The sequence below is a fragment of the Acomys russatus genome, chromosome 26 (genome assembly GCF_903995435.1).
Source record: "Acomys russatus chromosome 26, mAcoRus1.1, whole genome shotgun sequence".
Lineage (NCBI taxonomy): Eukaryota > Metazoa > Chordata > Mammalia > Rodentia > Muridae > Acomys > Acomys russatus.
In genome coordinates this window covers 31,660,991-31,677,214 of record NC_067162.1, presented here as the reverse complement: position 1 = coordinate 31,677,214, position 16,224 = coordinate 31,660,991, and the positions used below count along the sequence as shown (strand labels likewise).

Sequence of the window (16,224 nt, the reverse complement as noted above, 5' to 3'; positions counted from 1 at the left end):
ATCTAGTACCCACTTCTGGTGTGCAGGTGCACACGCAAGCAAAACACTGTATACTTAATCTTTTTTTTTAATCCACCCCCCCAAAAAAAAAACACTGAAAACCACGTTTCGTTTTGAGACAGGGTTTCAATATATAGCCTTGATGGGCCTAGAACGTGCTGTGTTGACCTAGCAGGCCTCAAACTCAAGAGATTCATTTGCCTCTGCCTCCCACTGCTGGCAAGGCATGTACCACCATCCCCAGCCTCAAGTACTGTTCTTTATATAGCTGTCTTTTAACCTTCACTAATTCCACTTCAGTTAACAGAGCACCCTGGAAGGGGTCCTGAGGTTGGCTCACGTGACAGTACTTGCTTTGGCTCTGACCCCTAGCATCACGTAAGTCACAGTGGTGGCCTGGACTCCAGCAGTCTGCCTCAGCCAGTTCAGGACCACATCTCAAAATAAGTTAGAAAACTCTAAAGGAAAAGTTGAAAACAATGAGACAAGGTCAACTTGATAGTTTTTTTTTTAAGATTTATTATACAGTACTCTGCTTGCAAGTGAGCCTGCAGGCCAGAAGACGGCACCAGGTCTCATTATAGATGGTTGTGAGCTGGGATCAAAGGCTTGCGCTTCCACACTGAGTTAACATACATCTTTTGTTTGTTTGTTTGATTTTCGAGACAGGGTTTCTCTGCAGCCTCGGCTGTCTTGGACTTGCTTTGTAGAACAGGCTGGCCTCGAACTCAGTGATCCGCCTGCCTCTGTGATTAAAGGCGAGCACCACCACACCCGGTGTAACATACATCTTTAACTGCAGTTCCAGGGAAATCAAGATCCTCTTCAGGCCTCCATGTCATGGTACACACATACATGTAGACAAAACACACAAACACACACATACACACACGAGAAATACAGACTCAAAAATTCTGTTTTTTCAGCCGGGGGTGGTTAATCCCAGCACTTGGGAAGTAGAGACAGGCAGATCTTTGTGAGTTCAAGGCCAGCCTGGTCTACAAAGTGAGTCCAGGACAGCCAAGGGTACACAGAGAAACCCTGTCTCAAAAAACAAACAAAAACCCCCTTCTCCCCCCCAAAAAGCCCATTTCACACCTATTTGCCAGATCCCATGCTGGATGCTTTACAATCATTACACTGATGATTAGAGGTCTTTCAGTTTTGTGGGGCTTGAATTTGTTTTTTGAGCTGACCAGGATCTGCTAATGTAGACCAGGTTTGGCTGGCCTCAAATCCAGAGCTCCATCTGCCTCTGCCTCCCCAGTGCTGGGATTAAAGGTGTGGACTACCGTACTCAGCAGTTTTTTTTTTTCCTTTCCCTTTTAACAAACAAAATAAACCAGGCAGTGGTGGTGCACTGTAATCCCTGCACTTAGGAGGCAGAGGCAGGTGCTTGGTGAGTTCAAGGCCAGCCTGGTCTACAAAGTGAGGACAGGACAGTCAGAGCTATACAAGAGCAACCTTTTCTCGAAAGGAAAAAGAAAAACGAAGCTTGTCTGTGCAGAGTACTTTGTCCAGTGCCACACAGCTAGCAAGGGGCAGAATTGAGGCTTGAGTACAGATTCTTTGACTCCATACACCACTTACCACAAAGACAGCTGAGTTGCATCTTTTGTTTTTATTAAATTCCATCTGTAAAAGCACACGCATGGCCTATGATCCTTATATACCTGTTTCCATCCTAAATAATATTAACAAAAATAGAAAGTCCACTGTGCTATCAGGAGCCTAGAAAACAGTGTTATCACAGATAACAATAAATTACCGTCCTCAGTGCAGTAACCCAAGTTTCTCAGAACAAGTCTTCTGATTCAAATAAAAGACGATGCAGACACAGAATAGAAACTCTATTTACTCACACAAACATTTGGCAGGGTTTTGTTTGTTTAGGATTTTTGTTCGTTTGTTTTTTCGAGACGGGGTTTCTGTGTGCAGTCCTGGCTGGCTATCTTGGACTTTTGTAGACCAGGTTGGCCTCGAGCTCATAAGAGATCCACCCCCCTCTGCCTGGGATTAAAGGGGTGCACCCAGCCTTTGTTTTAGGTTTTTGAGAAAGAGGTTCACTATGTAGCCCAGGCTAGCCTTGAACTTGCCAAGTTGTCAGAGGGCCTTACACTTGTGATCCACCTGCTTTTGCCTCTCCTGGCCTGAAACCCTGTTTCTGGGCCATTTCTGTTGAGTAAGAATCCAACTGGCACATCTCAGGGTTATCCAAACTTAACAGGATGATGTCTGCACACACAGGAACCAAAGCTAAGTCATCTCACACAGCAAAATGTTCTTAGGAGGGCCATCTAAGTCAATGTTTCTTCATGCCGGATGTATTCTCCAATGTCCGCTTGATGAAACACCACAATTGCCATGGGGTCCACTTTTCTGCAGTCTTGGGTAGACTTTGCAGCTACTCCAAAACCCTGGAATCGAATGAACAGACACTAATTCACCCACTTACAAAAAAGAAAAAGGAAACCAACACTATGCTAAAACAGCTCTCTCTTTGAGGAGATTTAACGGGCACTAAGAAGCTAAGTCTCACAGACTAAAACCGCATCCTTTTCAGCAGGCACTTGGTATCTGGGCTGGCCACCACTCCACTTACGAGAGGAATGTCTGCCATGGAGTAAACCACTACGCCCTGGTACTGACAAGTGTTTTCAGTGATTCGGCCCAGACCGGATTTCAACACGTGGTTTCCATACAGGAAGGACTGCTCTGCTCCAGGCTTTATCCACACCTTATACTGGAAGAGAGACAAAAGTGCTAGTTATAGCCCTGTAGGTAGGTTAGAAGCCGCTTTGTGTTTAAGGGGAGGTGGGGGAGACAGGCAGGCATGTCCCTTTAAATTGTTTTGACTCTGATCTTTTGAGCTTTCGCCATGGAGTTCCTTTCTCAATTCTTTTTTTTTTTTTCCCTTTTTCTTCTGTGTAGCCTTGGCTGTCCTGGACTTGCTTTGTAGACCAGGCTGGCCTCGAACTCACAGCGATCAGTCTGCCTCTGCCTCCCGAGTGCACCACCGTGCCCAGCCCTTCCTCAGTTCTTACCTCAACACTACAAGCAATTTACTTAACAGACAGTTGAACATTTTTTCTGGACCCCAGGATCATCCTTATTTACCACAGCCACCTGTATCTCCTTGCTAACATCCAGGTGACACTGTGACTCCATGGCACTCTCAGGGCCATTTCCACCTAACCATGTCCAAGCAGCAATACCTGTAAACATCTCCTTGTGCTGACACTGTCAGAAACTTGATGGAGAGATGATGGCTCAGCGGTTGAGGTCCTGAGTTCAATTCCCAGCACCCACAGGATGCCTCACCACCATCTAGAATGAGATCCGATGCCCTCTTCTGGCCCGCAGGTGGACATGCAGGCAGAGCACTCATAAAGATAAACAACTGGAATTCTGACCTGGCCGTCACCCTTGACTTCATCCCCGAGGGCAAAACGGAGAGATCGGGCCCCACATACCTTGGCATAGGGTGCAAGGTAATCAAGAGCTGTAACGTGCAACCGGAACTTGTGGGTCTTGGTAAACTTTCCGAAACACGTCCCCAGTGACACTAGCTTATCCCCGGAGATGTTGGCGGCCAGCTTCAGGATCATTTCACTACAGGGGCGGGGGAGGAAGGTACCTGGTGACGGCCACTGACGGCCACAAGCCTCCAGCCCTGTAAGAGGGTGAGCACCAAGCGCCACCTCACCTCACATAGTACACTCGGTCGTTGTGCAGCCGGAAGCAGTAGGTGCCGTCCGGCCTGTCCACCAGGAGCTGTAGATTCTCCCCGATGCTGAGGGCAAAAAGAAGAATGGACGCCGCGCCGGAACCGTCCCGCCCCAGTGCTCCGTCCCCATTCCCCGCACGCCCGTCCCTCATCCGCCTCTCAGGTTCTTACTATTTCGCAATCTTCTCAAACATTACCCGAGTCTCTTCTTCAGTCAAAGGCCTCATTTTCCCCGCTACCTTGGCTCCCGAGAACCTCGTGTCTAGAGCCGGAAGCGGAAGACACCTTATCGCCACTCCCCCTTCTGGCAACATCAAAGCGCGCCTCTCTATCCCAATTCCACGTGTTCTTTGTGCTCGCGCCACCTACCTTGGAGGACCTTTGCGGCCAGGAAGCTGGCTAGGTAAGAAACCATAGAAACAGGAAATGCTTCCCAATTGTTTCCGGTTCCAGGCGCGAAACCAGCGCCCTCACAAGGCCTGGGGAGGAAGTGACGGTGCTGTGGGAAAATGGCGGCTGCTCTCTCTCTCCAGTCCCCCACTACTGCTTCGGCTACGACGACAGCCACGGCAGCTGCGCTAGGGGAGGTGGAAGATGAAGGACTCCTGGCGTCGCTGTTCCGTGACCGCTTCCCCGAGGCCCAATGGCGTGAGAAACCTGACGTGGGCCGCTACCTCCGGGAGTTGAGCGGCTCAGGGCTGGACCGGCTGCGACGGGAGCCCGAGCGTTTGGCGGAGGAGCGGGCCCAGCTGCTGCAGCAGACGCGCGACCTGGCCTTCGCCAATTACAAGACGTTCATTCGCGGCGCCGAGTGCACCGAGCGCATCCACCGTCTCTTTGGCGACGTGGAGGCGTCCCTCGGGCACCTGCTCGACCGTTTGCCCGGCTTTCAGCAGAGCTGCAGGTGCGCCTGGGCTGATGCTGCTCAGAGGCCCCTCCCTGTAACCGGCGGGATGCCCTAGACACACTAGCTGAGCCAGGCGCAGCGCGCAGGGCTCTCCCCTGATCGCCTTAATAATCCACTTAAATTTCCCAGCTGCCATCTAGGTATGTATCGTCTTTGCTGTTTTCCGGACGAGGAAGTCGAAGGGAAGTCACTTGTCCAAGAACACAGCTAGTAAGGGTTTCCAAGTCAGGACTGGAAGCCAGGAGCCCACCACTTACTTCCTCATGGGCTGTTGTCTTAAGTAATAATAAAAATACAGCCAGTCTTGTTGACACAAGCATGTGGTCCCAGCACTTGAATTGCAAGGCCGTCATCCTAGTCTGAGGAATATTGAGTTCAAGGCTAGCCTGAGCTACAAGTGACTTGTACCAAGATAAACCAAACAAAAATCTAAGTAAGGCAATTCATTGGGTCCGACATAGTTAACACTATATAAATGTCAGCTTAATATATACGTGCCTTTCTAATTATGTATATACAGCGGCTCGGGCTGGAGACTGTGTTTCAAAACTTCCACTGATAGGAAGCTGATGAGGAAATCTTACTTGGGGATTATAGGTGGCCAAAAAGCGTTTCCTCTCTGAGCTATATTGTCTTCCTAGGTCCTCAATTTAATACCCTTATTTGTGCTGTCCAGCCGATCCAGCCGTATATGAGTTAAGTTCAGTTTTTCTTTAGAGACTTTGATATTTAAGACAGGTTTTATACCCTCTATGCAGGAAAAGAGGTTCAGGGCTTCATAAAGCCAGTTTCTGTGATTACTATAGAGAAGTGGAGAAACTTTAACTGGGATAAGGAAGGTTAAACAGCAGCATTTACCATAAAAGAACTGAGGGGCCTCAGGACAAGAGTGTGGATTGTAGCCGGGCATAGTGTGCACACCTTTAAGCCCAGCAGGCAGAAGCAGGCAGATCTCTGAGATCCAGGCGAGCCTGGTCTACAAAGGGAGTCCAGGATAGATACACAGAGAAACCCTGTCTCGAAAAACCAAAAAAACAAAACAACAACAACAAAAAAGAATGTGGCTTGTAGGCTTGCTAGTGCTCCCTTAGAAAAATATTAATAGCTATTAATAATATATATGACTCAGCACTCGGGAGGCAGAGGCAGGCGGATCGCTGTGAGTTTGAGGCCAGCCTGGTCTACAAAGCAAGTCCAGGACAGCCAAGATAACAGAGAAACCCTGTCTTGGAAAAAAAAAAAAAAGTATTTGAGTATTTTGCCTGCCTGTATGTCTATGTACCATACTGAGGCCAGAAAAGTTCTAGGTGGTTATGAGCCACTAGATACGTGTGTTGGGACATGAACCTAGGTTCCTGCAAGAACAGTGATGGCTGAGCCACCTCTGCAGCCTCTAATAGCTGGCAAGGGGTTAGTTTACTTCATACATTTACTTTGTGTCAAGTCTGTTTACTTCATATATGTCATCTGGCTGGACATTGGTGGCCTTTAATCCTAGCACTTGGAAGGCAGAGGCAGGTGGATCTCTGTGAGTTGGAGGCTAGCCCGGTCTACAGAGAGTGTTCCAGTACAGCCAGGGATACACAGAGAAACCCTGACTCAAAAACAAACAGACAAACAAACAAACAGACAAAAAACCCCAAACCAAACAACGTTTCCTTAAGGGCTGGAGAGATGGGTCAGCGGTTTAGAACACTAGCTGCGCTTCCAGAGGTCCTGAGTTCAGTTTCCAGCACCACATGGCAGCTCACAACTGTCTTAACTCCAGTTCCAGGGGATCTGATGCCCTCTCACAGACACACATGCAGGCAAAATACCAATGCAAATAAAATAAGTAAATCATTTTTTAAAAAATTTCATCAAGTGTAATAGGAGTTTAGGTTTGAAGAGAGGATTTTGTTTGAGGCAGAGTATCACTGTGTATCCTGCGGGTGTGAAACTCATGTGTAGAACTAGATAGATAGCCATGGGCTCATCTCTGCCTCTGCCTCTGGAGGCTGGGATCAAGGGTGTATTCCACCACATAGCCCTGTGTGACGATTCCAAACAAACCAGGTAAACCATCTAGCCCAGTGTCCAGCACGTGCTTGGTAACAACTAGTGTGCAGAACAGTGAGGAAACACATTTTCATGGTTGGTTCTAGGAAGTTTGTGAAGGAGGCGGAGGAGATCAGCTCCAATCGCCGGATGAACACCCTGACTCTGAACCGGCACACAGAAATCCTGGAGATTTTAGAGATTCCCCAGCTTATGGATACCTGCGTCCGAAACAGCTATTATGAAGAGGCCCTGGAGCTCGCAGCCTATGTACGGCGACTGGAAAGGAAATACTCGTCCATCCCTGTTATCCAGGTAGCCAGCTTGCCTGGAGGGCCCTCAAGCTGATGGTCCTGTAGTTGTTAGTTTTGTGATTGTGACTAAACTTTTAAGTAGATTCCTTTGCATATTTTATATTCATTTCTGTCACCCAGGTAAGATGTTCACTCACTCATTCAAAGGTCGTATTACCTATGTTTCTGACACTGACTTAAGTACTGGGAATACCATGTGGACAAAGCATTCAAGGCCATGGCTTTTATGAAGTTTCTATTCTAGTGAATGTCTGGTAATTGGTAAATAATATCACAGATATTGGTAAATGTCTGAAGAAATAAGCCAGAGAAAGCCTGGCAGGCATGGTGGGGTATGTCTGTAAACCTAGTACTCGGAAGGTAGAGACAGGAGGGTTAATCAGGAGTTCAAGGCCGTCATTAGCTACTTAGTGACTTTGAGGTGAGCTTGCTATGAGACTCTGTCTCGAAAACAAATGAATGAAATGAGGGGCTCGGGTAGAGGGGTATGAGAGCGCTGCTCTGCTAGCGCTGCCAGGAAAGCCTCGAAGGACTTTTGAGCAAGACAGCTAGCTGTGCAGGCGGATCTCTGTAACCTTCAGGTGTCAGCTTTAGAAACCACTTTACGCCTCAGTGAAGCCGTAAGTGTGCTGGCTTCCCGTGTCCAGGGTTAATAGGCTGGGTTGCAAAGGACTTTCTCAGTGTCAGGCCTCACTGTCTGTTGTCAGGGCATTGTGAATGAAGTGCGCCAGTCCATGCAGCTGATGCTGAGCCAGCTGATCCAGCAGCTGAGGACCAACATCCAGCTCCCTGCCTGCCTGCGTGTTATTGGCTATCTTCGGCGCATGGATGTCTTCACTGAGGCTGAGCTGAGGGTGAAGTTCCTTCAGGCCCGGGATGCTTGGCTTCGCTCCATCCTGACTGCCATCCCTAATGACGATCCTTATTTCCATATCACAAAAACCGTCGAGGCCTGCCGGGTCCACCTCTTTGATATCATCACCCAGTACCGTGCCATCTTCTCTGATGAGGACCCCTTGCTACCACCTGCCGTGGGCCAGTACACTGTGAATGAGGGTGCCATCTTCCATGGCTGGGTGCTGCAGAAAATCGCACAGTTCCTGCAGGTGCTAGAGACCGACCTTTACCGGGGTATTGGTGGCCGCTTGGACTCTCTGCTAGGCCAGTGCATGTACTTTGGGCTATCCTTTAGCCGGGTAGGGGCTGATTTCCGGGGCCAGTTGGCTCCTGTTTTCCAGAGGGTGGCAATCAACACTTTCCAGAAAGCAGTTGAGGAAGCAGTGGAGAAATTCCAGGATGAGATGACTTCCTACACCCTCATCTCAGCTGCAGCCATTCTGGGCAGCAGTAACATGCCTGCTGCAGTACCAGCCACACAGCCGGGGACGCTGCAACCACCAATGGTGCTCTTAGACTTCCCACCCCTTGCCTGCTTCCTCAACAACATTTTGGTTGCTTTCAATGATCTTCGTCTCTGCTGCCCAGTGGCCCTAGCACAGGATGTGACTGGAGCCTTGGAGGATGCGCTTGCCAAGGTGAGGACTTTGTACTATTTTGGGCTGCTCTTGGTAACAGCCACCCAGGTGATTGTATGAAACCAGTCCATGTAACTGTGGCGCCTGCTGACTTTGGGGGGATAGTGCCATCTTACAGGTTTGTCTGGTAGCGCACTGTTTGTGGGGATGATCCTGGAAGAAGCTATGAAGTAGAGTGCCAGTGCCACTCACTCAGCATGCTTAGTCTGTTGCGCCATGCCAAACTTAAAACAGATACATCAGCTAGTGTGTATCTGTGAGCCAGGAATCCAGGGGCAGTGTCTGGGTCCTGTGCTCAGGGTCTCACAGGCTGTATTCAGGGTGTCAGCTGGGTCCAGGCACCTGCTGGAGTTAGAGCTCCTGAAGAAGCTCATTCAGGTGTCAGGTGCCATTCTTAGAGGCCATCTGCCACAGGCTGCTCACAGCATGCTGGTTTCTTCTTCAAACCAGCAGGAGAGCATCTCTCTTGTATTTTTTCATGATACTCCTGTACTGGAACTGGAACCCATGCCAGAATATAACATGTTGGGTCGTAAATCCACCAGTGAAATGGCACAATTGTGTCTATTGAGCACAGTGTTGAATTTGAACAAGATAGCAATGAGACATACTGTTTGAAATGAATAACCTCCCTTCCTCCCTTCCCTCCTCCCTCTCTCCTTCCCCCCCCCCCCTTTCAAGATAGGGTTTCTCTGTGTAGCCTTGGCTGTGCTAGAACTCCATCTGTAAGCCAGCATGGTCTCTGAAGAGCTAGCTGCCTCTGCCTCCTGAGTGCTGAGGTGACAGGGTGTGTGTCACCACTACCTGGCTTCATGCTGCAGGTTTGTGCTGTCACATAAAGTCAGCAGCGGCAGATTCCCTCTGTGATCAACGGCATTCTTGTCCTGTAGGTAACCAAAACAATCTTGGCATTCCATCGTGCTGAGGAGGCTGCGTTCAGCAGCGGGGAGCAGGAGACCTTTGTCCAGTTCTGTACTGCCTTCCTGGAAGACCTTGTTCCTTACCTGAACCGCTGTCTTCAAGTCCTTTTCCCACCAGCTCAGATAGCCCAGACTTTAGGTAAGAGAAAAGAAAGATTTTTGTTTGTTTTTGTTTTTCAAAACAGGGTTTCTCTTGTACCCTTGGCTATCCTGGAACTCACTCTATAGACCAGGCTGACCTTGAACTTGAGATCTACCTGCCTCTACCCCCCTGAGTGCTGGGATTAAAGGTGTGTGCCACCAACACCCAATGATTTATTTATTTATTTTTTATCTTTTATTGTTACAGGGTCTGTAGGCGCTATTTTTTTTAACTCTGTTTTATTTGTGGCTCCTTATATTTCTTCCTCCTCTACCCCATTCCTTTTTTTTTTAAATTAATTTATTTATTATCTATACAGTGCACATTATATCACATTATAAATGGTTGTGAGCCACCATGTGGTTCCTGGGAATTGAACTCAGGACCTCTGGAAGAGCAGTCAGTGCTCTTAACCACTGAGCCATCTCTCCAGCCCACCAAATCCTTCCAACATGCCAACACCAGGTAGGAGAGAAGGAAGGTTAGACTGGAAAGGGGGCAGAGTTCTCCTTAGCTACTTCCTGCTGGCTAGGGTTGTTGGTTTCTTCAGGGCAAATCCAATCCTCATTTCAAGATATCTCTAGCTTCTTGAAAAATTGCATCAACAGCAACCAGGAGGAGCTGAGGAGAGCATAAGCTTTCTTTCCTGGAGCCCCTTGTCTGTTTCTTGGCTCTGGCATTTATTCCTTCTCCAGAGTCCTCAGAATTAAACTCTCTGCCACTGGCAAAGAGCCCCTCTCAGCGCCCACACGAGGCAAATAGTTTGCTGCTGTGGACAATCTGAATCAGCCTCATATCTCACACCTGGGATCAAAACAAAAGCACTTTTAGATTTCTCATAAGTGAGTTTTTTTGCTGGTTTTTTTTTTTTTTTTTTTTTTAAAGTATATTTACCAGCCGGACGTGGTGGCACACGCCTTTAATCCCAGCACTTGGGAGGCAGAGGCAGGCAGATCGCTGTGAGTTCGAGGCCAGCCTGGTCTACAAAGTGAGTCCAGGATGGCCAAGGCTACACAGAGAAACCCTGTCTCAAAAAACCAAAAAAAAAAGTATATTTACCTTACCTTACCATTTACATTGATATTGTGCCTGCATGTGTGTTTGCATGTCAGTGTGAGGGTGTCAGAGCCTTTGGAACTGGAATTATAGACAGTTGTGAGCTGTCTTGTGGATGCTGATATTGAACCTAGGTCCTTTGGAAGAACAACCAGTGCTCTTAACCTTGGAGCCATCTCTCCAGCCCCATTTTTTGGTTTGTTTGTTTGTTTTTGGAGACAGGGCTTCTCTTTGTAGCCTTGGCTGTCCTGGACTCACTTTGTAGACCAGGCTGGCTTTGAATTCACAGAGATCTACCTGCCTCTGCCTCCCTGGGTGTTGGGGTTACAGGCATGCGCCACCACAGAACTGAGTTTTTAAAGACACCAAAACTTCCACTACAGGGTCTATGTAGCCCAGTCTGGCCTGGAACTCAGAGGTCTATCTCCCTTTGTCTCTCCAGTGCTGGGATCAAAGGCATGTACCACAGCATCTAGTTCTGTTTATTTTGTTTGTTTGTTTTTAACAAACTTTATTATTGTTTGTTGCTCTTTTGGGTTTTGGAGACAGGAGTCCACCTGCCTTTGCCTTCTGAGTGCTGGGATTAAAGGCGAGTACCACCACACCCAGCTCTACCCCCACTTTTTTTTTTAAGAGATTTATTTATATATACAGTATTCTGCCTGCATGTGAGCCAGCAAGTCAGAAGAGGGCACCAGATATCATCATAGATGGTTGTGAGCCACCATGTGGTTGCTAGGAATTGAACTCAGGACCACTGGAGGAGCAATTAGTGCCTTTAACCTGAGATTAAAGGCATGTGCCACCATGCCTGGCTTCAACCAGTGCTCTTAACCTCTGAGCCATCTCTCCAGGCCCTACATAGTATGTTTTAGTTTTTGTTTTTAGACAAAAGTCTGATGTAGCCTAGGCAGACCTTACTGTATATTGGAACATGACTTTGAACTCCTTCTGGTCGGCCTGCATCAACTTCCTAAGTACTGGGATTATAGATGTTTTGCCGCTAGGCTTGACAAAGAAGTAGTTTTTAAAAATATTTTTCTTAGCCGGGCGTGGTGGCGCACGCCTTTAATCCCAGCACTCGGGAGGCAGAGGCAGGCGGATCACTGTGAGTTCGAGGCCAGCCTGGTCTACAAAGTGAGTCCAGGACGGCCAAGGCTACACAGAGAAACCCTGTCTCAAAAAACCAAAAAAAAATATATATATATTTTTCTTCATGGTGGACCATACTTTTAATCCCAGCACTCGGGAGGCAGAGGCAGGCAGATTGCTGAGTTCAAGGCCAGCATGGTCTACAAGTGAGTCTAGGATAGCAAGGCTACACAGAGAGACCCTGTCTCGAAAAACAAAACAAAAAAATTCTCCCTGGGCTTCGTGTCACAGGCCGTTAATCCCAACACTTGAGACACAGAGGCGGGTGGATTTCTGTGAGTTCCAGAACAACCTGGTTTATATAGTAAGTTCCAGCACAGCCTGGGCGATATAGAGAGACCTCATCTCAAAAAACAAACAAAGTAATAAAACTAAAAAAGCAAGCTGGGTGGGGTGATCGATGCCTGTAATCCCAGCACTCAGGAAGGCAGAAGCAGACACATCTCTGTGAGTTTGAGGCCAGCTTGGTCTACAAAGCAAGTTTCAGGACAGCCAAGGGTACACAGAGAAACCCTGTCTCAAAATTGACATGTATTTTCCCCTTAGTTCTAGATCTCTTATGGAGTGGGGTGAGGGGAGGCACAGCTACCCTCAGGCACTGGGTCAGCAATGACCTTAGGTAAGGGTAGCTGTGCTGCGTCTGGCCTAGGCCTCTTTCTCTTGGGTGTGCTCCTGGACTCTAGTACTTACTGTCTCCTGCCTCTGTTAACCCAGCCTTACTGTGGGGCTCCAGTTTACCTGTCTTTCCCTGTTACAAAGATGCTTTTAGCCAGGCTTTAGTGGCGCACATTAATCCCAGCACTTGGGAGACAGAGGCAAGCGGATCTCCATGAGTCCAGCTTGGTCTACCTAGTGAGTTCCAGCACAGCCAGGACATAGACCTTGGGACGGGGTGGGGGTGGGGGGCACGACACACAAACAAACCCAGAAAGTAAAGATGCTCTTGCTGTGTTGGAATATGTAGTTGCGTTAGCTTTTTACTCAAGATTGTTTTTCCCCTCTGTGATCTCTGCATTGAACTTACTAACGTTTTTCTATTTCGTTTTTCCTACTGTTGGGTCAGGCATTTCACCCTCCCAGCTCTCCAAGTATGGAAACCTTGGACATGTCAACATCAGCGTCATCCAGGAGCCTCTTGCCTTTATCCTTCCTAAGCGAGAGATGGTCTTCTCTCTAGATGACCAGGAGCTAGTGCCAGACCTCGTGGCCCCAGCTCCAGAGCTTCCTGCGGAGCAGCCCAATTTGGAGCCTGTTACTTCAGCGGCCCCTGAGGGCGGGTCAGAGAAGGGAGAACCAGGGGAACCGCCAGTGGAGGGGGAGTCAGTGCCTGCCAACCCACCCAGTGAGGAGACATAGGCAGTGTGCCGTCTACCCAGGCTGGGGAGCAGCCCTGAAGGCACAGCGCGGCCGGCGTCATCTGGAGAGCGAAGGTCGCCGCTTGTGTGGAGGCTGAGACTGGTTTGCGTTGGAGAACACGGGGCACTGTGAGCACTTTAATAAAGCCAGTCTACTGTTGCCACCTGGCTGCTGTCATGATGGGTGCCCGGAAGTTGCGCGGAACTACGCTTCCCGGCGATCCTAGCGCTAGCGGGAGGACCGGACGTGGTGGTTTCGGCGCCATGGGGTTGCTGGGCGGGCTGCTGCTAGCCGCGCGGGTCCCGCTGAGCAGGGCGCAGAGCTGCAGCTCGTCGGCCGGCCTTGAGGGCCCCGCACGCACGCGCTCCTACTGGAGGTACCTAAGGTACATGGTGTGTGGCGCGCCGCAGCCGCCATACACGCGCGTGTGCCAGGTCGGGGACCCGGTGCTGCGCACCGTGGCGGCCCCGGTGGAACCTGAGCAGCTGGCGGGGCCCGAGCTGCAGCGGCTAGTGAGGCGGCTGGTGCAGGTGATGCGGCGGCGCCGCTGTGTGGGCCTGAGTGCGCCGCAGCTGGGGGTGCCGCTGCAAGTGATTGCGCTCGAGTTCCCGGACACGCTCTTCCGTGCCTTCTCGCCGCGCCTGCGCGAGCTGCGTCAGATGGAACCCTTCCCGCTTCGCGTGCTGGTAAACCCCAGCCTGAGGGTGCTGGACAGCCGCTTGGTCATCTTCTCCGAGGGCTGCGAGAGTGTCGCCGGTTTTCTGGCTTGTGTCCCTCGCTTCCAGGCTGTGCAGATCTCAGGTACAGGGGACGGGGGTGGCGGGGTTCCCGTGCACTCCCCAGCCGGGGACAGCGCAAACACAGCGGGACCCGGGAGCGCACGGAACTCAGGGCTGACAGACGGGACTCTTGAAGAGCAGTGCAGAACCTCTTAGATGGGGCGCAGGGTGTCAACCGGGGAGACTCCTTAGATAACGAGTCTTGTCTATACCCTCTCTCATAGGTAGATATATAGATTTCTATATGCATGTGTCTGCACACACGATTTTCCTAGTGTATCTGTCATGGTAGGCTTGTGTAAGAAAGTGGGACCCAGCCTTACCCAGACAACAAGCCATTTTGTGTCTATCGTCCACGTTGTTTTAAGGAATGTGGTTATTTGCTGCTGTGCCAAGCTGAAATATCTTGATAAACAGCACCTGAGAGGCGTTGAGGAGGGAAGTGCCTCAGCAAGGACTTGTTATCTTTGCCCTATAGGAGGGCTGGGAATCAGGTTGACTAAAAAAGTTGCCACTGGACGAAGTGGAGTCATCCTTTCTAGGAGGGATAAGGGCTGTTGTCCACATTCACTCGTGGATGTTGCCCCTGTAGATAGGATATAAATAAGTATAGCCAGGGCGGGAAATAGGCACAGGAGGTTGAGCACGAATTCAACAAAGCCTCCCTCCAGCCAGCCTGTGGCTTCCTTTGCAGGACTGGACCCAAGAGGAGAGCCCGTGGTGTGGTCAGCAAGTGGGTGGACGGCCCGAATCATCCAGCACGAGATGGACCACTTGCAGGGCTGTTTGTTCATTGACAAAATGGACAGTGGGACATTTACTAACATCCACTGGATGGAGGTGAATGACTGAAGCTGCCCTCCCTCCTGCTTGAGAGAGAGTCTGGAAACCGGCATGCAGGTTCAGATGGGCACATCTTTTTGGGCTTCAACTTGGTTCCATTTGATAGTGAACAGTGGACTGCCAGTGTGTGCTGGGCTGACATGAAGGTGCTAGGCATGCTTGTCCTGAAGTCAGGCTTGAAAGAATACGGTTACAACAGGAGTAGAAAAACACCGTTGGAGGAGTGGGCGTTTCCTCATAGTTTCATGTGGAGAAAGTGGGCAGGTAAACATTCTTAGCACAAATGGCTTCATGAGACACACACACTTTTTTGTTGTTGTTTTCGGTTTGTTATGGGGGGCGGCTTGTTTTTAAGACAGGATTCTGTGTGGCCTTGGGTGTCCTGGAACTCATCCTGGGATTAAAGATGTGTGCTACTACCTGTGTGAGACACACATATTCTACCGCCACAGCCAATGCTTATAATAAGGTAGTCCAGATATTTCAAAGCTTTGTTTTGGTTTTTCGAGATGGGGGTTTCTCTGTGTAGCCTTTGCAGTCTGTAGACCAGGCTAGCCTTGAACTCAGAGATCTGCCTGTCCCTGCCTCCCAAGTATTGGGACTGAAAGTGTGCCACACTACAGCCTGCCTTGAAAGTTGTTTTAAAAGCAGGTAAAGTCTGGGTGTGGTGACACACCTTTAATTCCAGTACTCTGGGGGGCAGAGGCAGGCTGATGTTTGAGGCCACCCAGAGGTACATAGTGAGGTTGTCTCAAGAAAAGAAAAGAGCCGGTGTGGTGGCGCTCGCCTTTGATCCCAGCACTTGGGAGGCAGAGGCAGGCGGATCGCTGTGAGTTCGAGGCCAGCCTGGACTACAGAGTGAGTCCAGGACAGCCAAGGCTATACAGAGAAACCCTGTCTCAAAAACTCAAAAAAGAAAAAAAAGAAAAGAAAAAACTTAAACCAGGGAGGGATGGCTCAGCAGTTAGGGGATCTGTAAAAGTATTTTTTATTTTCCTGGCTCAGTTGCTGTCTGGGAGGCTTACTGCCTTCTCCTAACCTAGGCCTGGTCCTGGAAGCTTGTAGCCTCTATACAATCTAACCTAGGCCTAGAATGTGTTCAGCCTCTGGCACTTACTGCATGATAAGCTCACCCTTTCTCATCTTATTGAGCTCTGGGCTGGCTAGTTCAACTCAGCTGTTCTGGCTCAAACTCTTCTCCCAGCTGACTTAATTTGGCTTCTCTCTGGGCCTGGAACTGCTCTGCTTGGCCTCAAACTAACTCAGCAACCTAATCTTCTGGGTTCTCATTTTCTGGCTCATTCTGTCTTCACCTGAGTTCTCTCTCTACAACCCATCTCTCTATTACTGTCCTGGTAAAACTTTTCGTGTTTCTGTAAAACTGCCTCTTTTTAAAAAAAAAAAAAAAAAAAAAAAGCGTGGTGGTGCACACCTGTAATCCCAGCACTCGGGAGGC

At 49.4% G+C, this 16,224-nt stretch overlaps 2 protein-coding genes across 4 annotated transcripts; one reads left to right on the top strand and one right to left on the bottom strand.

Moving 5' to 3' along the window:
- Positions 1-1,894: 1,894 nt before the first annotated feature.
- On the bottom strand, positions 1,895-3,989 carry Nip7 (nucleolar pre-rRNA processing protein NIP7). Its single transcript, XM_051169264.1, has 5 exons — positions 3,899-3,989; positions 3,707-3,793; positions 3,474-3,612; positions 2,603-2,743; positions 1,895-2,417 (listed from the first exon to the last, which is right to left on the bottom strand). The coding sequence occupies exons 1-5, from the start codon at positions 3,952-3,954 to the stop codon at positions 2,298-2,300; spliced, it is 543 nt and encodes a 180-aa protein (XP_051025221.1). The 5' UTR covers positions 3,955-3,989; the 3' UTR covers positions 1,895-2,297.
- Positions 3,990-4,192: 203 nt separating this feature from the next.
- Cog8 (component of oligomeric golgi complex 8) lies at positions 4,193-14,777 on the top strand. Of its 3 annotated transcripts, XM_051169262.1 has the most exons (6): positions 4,193-4,631; positions 6,779-6,986; positions 7,693-8,520; positions 9,411-9,579; positions 12,854-13,030; positions 14,620-14,777. In XM_051169262.1, the coding sequence occupies exons 1-6, from the start codon at positions 4,237-4,239 to the stop codon at positions 14,775-14,777; spliced, it is 1,935 nt and encodes a 644-aa protein (XP_051025219.1). In that variant the 5' UTR covers positions 4,193-4,236. The 3 variants fall into 3 exon arrangements, with proteins under 3 accessions (XP_051025219.1, XP_051025220.1, XP_051025218.1); XM_051169263.1 differs by lacking the exon at positions 14,620-14,777 and having other exon boundaries at positions 12,815-13,150; XM_051169261.1 differs by lacking the exons at positions 4,193-4,631; positions 6,779-6,986; positions 7,693-8,520; positions 9,411-9,579; positions 12,854-13,030 and adding an exon at positions 13,187-13,947.
- Positions 14,778-16,224: the final 1,447 nt, after the last annotated feature.

Coding starts and splice junctions, on each gene's coding strand:
- Nip7 (XM_051169264.1), bottom strand. CDS start 3,954: ATGAGGCCTTTGACTGAAGAAGAGACTCGGGTAATGTTTGAGAAGATT. Junction 2,744..3,473: donor ACCTTGCACCCTATGCCAAG/GTATGTGGGGCC, acceptor TCTCTCTTCCAG/TATAAGGTGTGGATAAAGCC. Junction 2,418..2,602: donor CCATGGCAGACATTCCTCTC/GTAAGTGGAGTG, acceptor ATTCGATTCCAG/GGTTTTGGAGTAGCTGCAAA.
- Cog8 (XM_051169262.1), top strand. CDS start 4,237: ATGGCGGCTGCTCTCTCTCTCCAGTCCCCCACTACTGCTTCGGCTACG. Junction 6,987..7,692: donor CGTCCATCCCTGTTATCCAG/GTAGCCAGCTTG, acceptor GTCTGTTGTCAG/GGCATTGTGAATGAAGTGCG. Junction 9,580..12,853: donor TCAGATAGCCCAGACTTTAG/GTAAGAGAAAAG, acceptor CTGTTGGGTCAG/GCATTTCACCCTCCCAGCTC.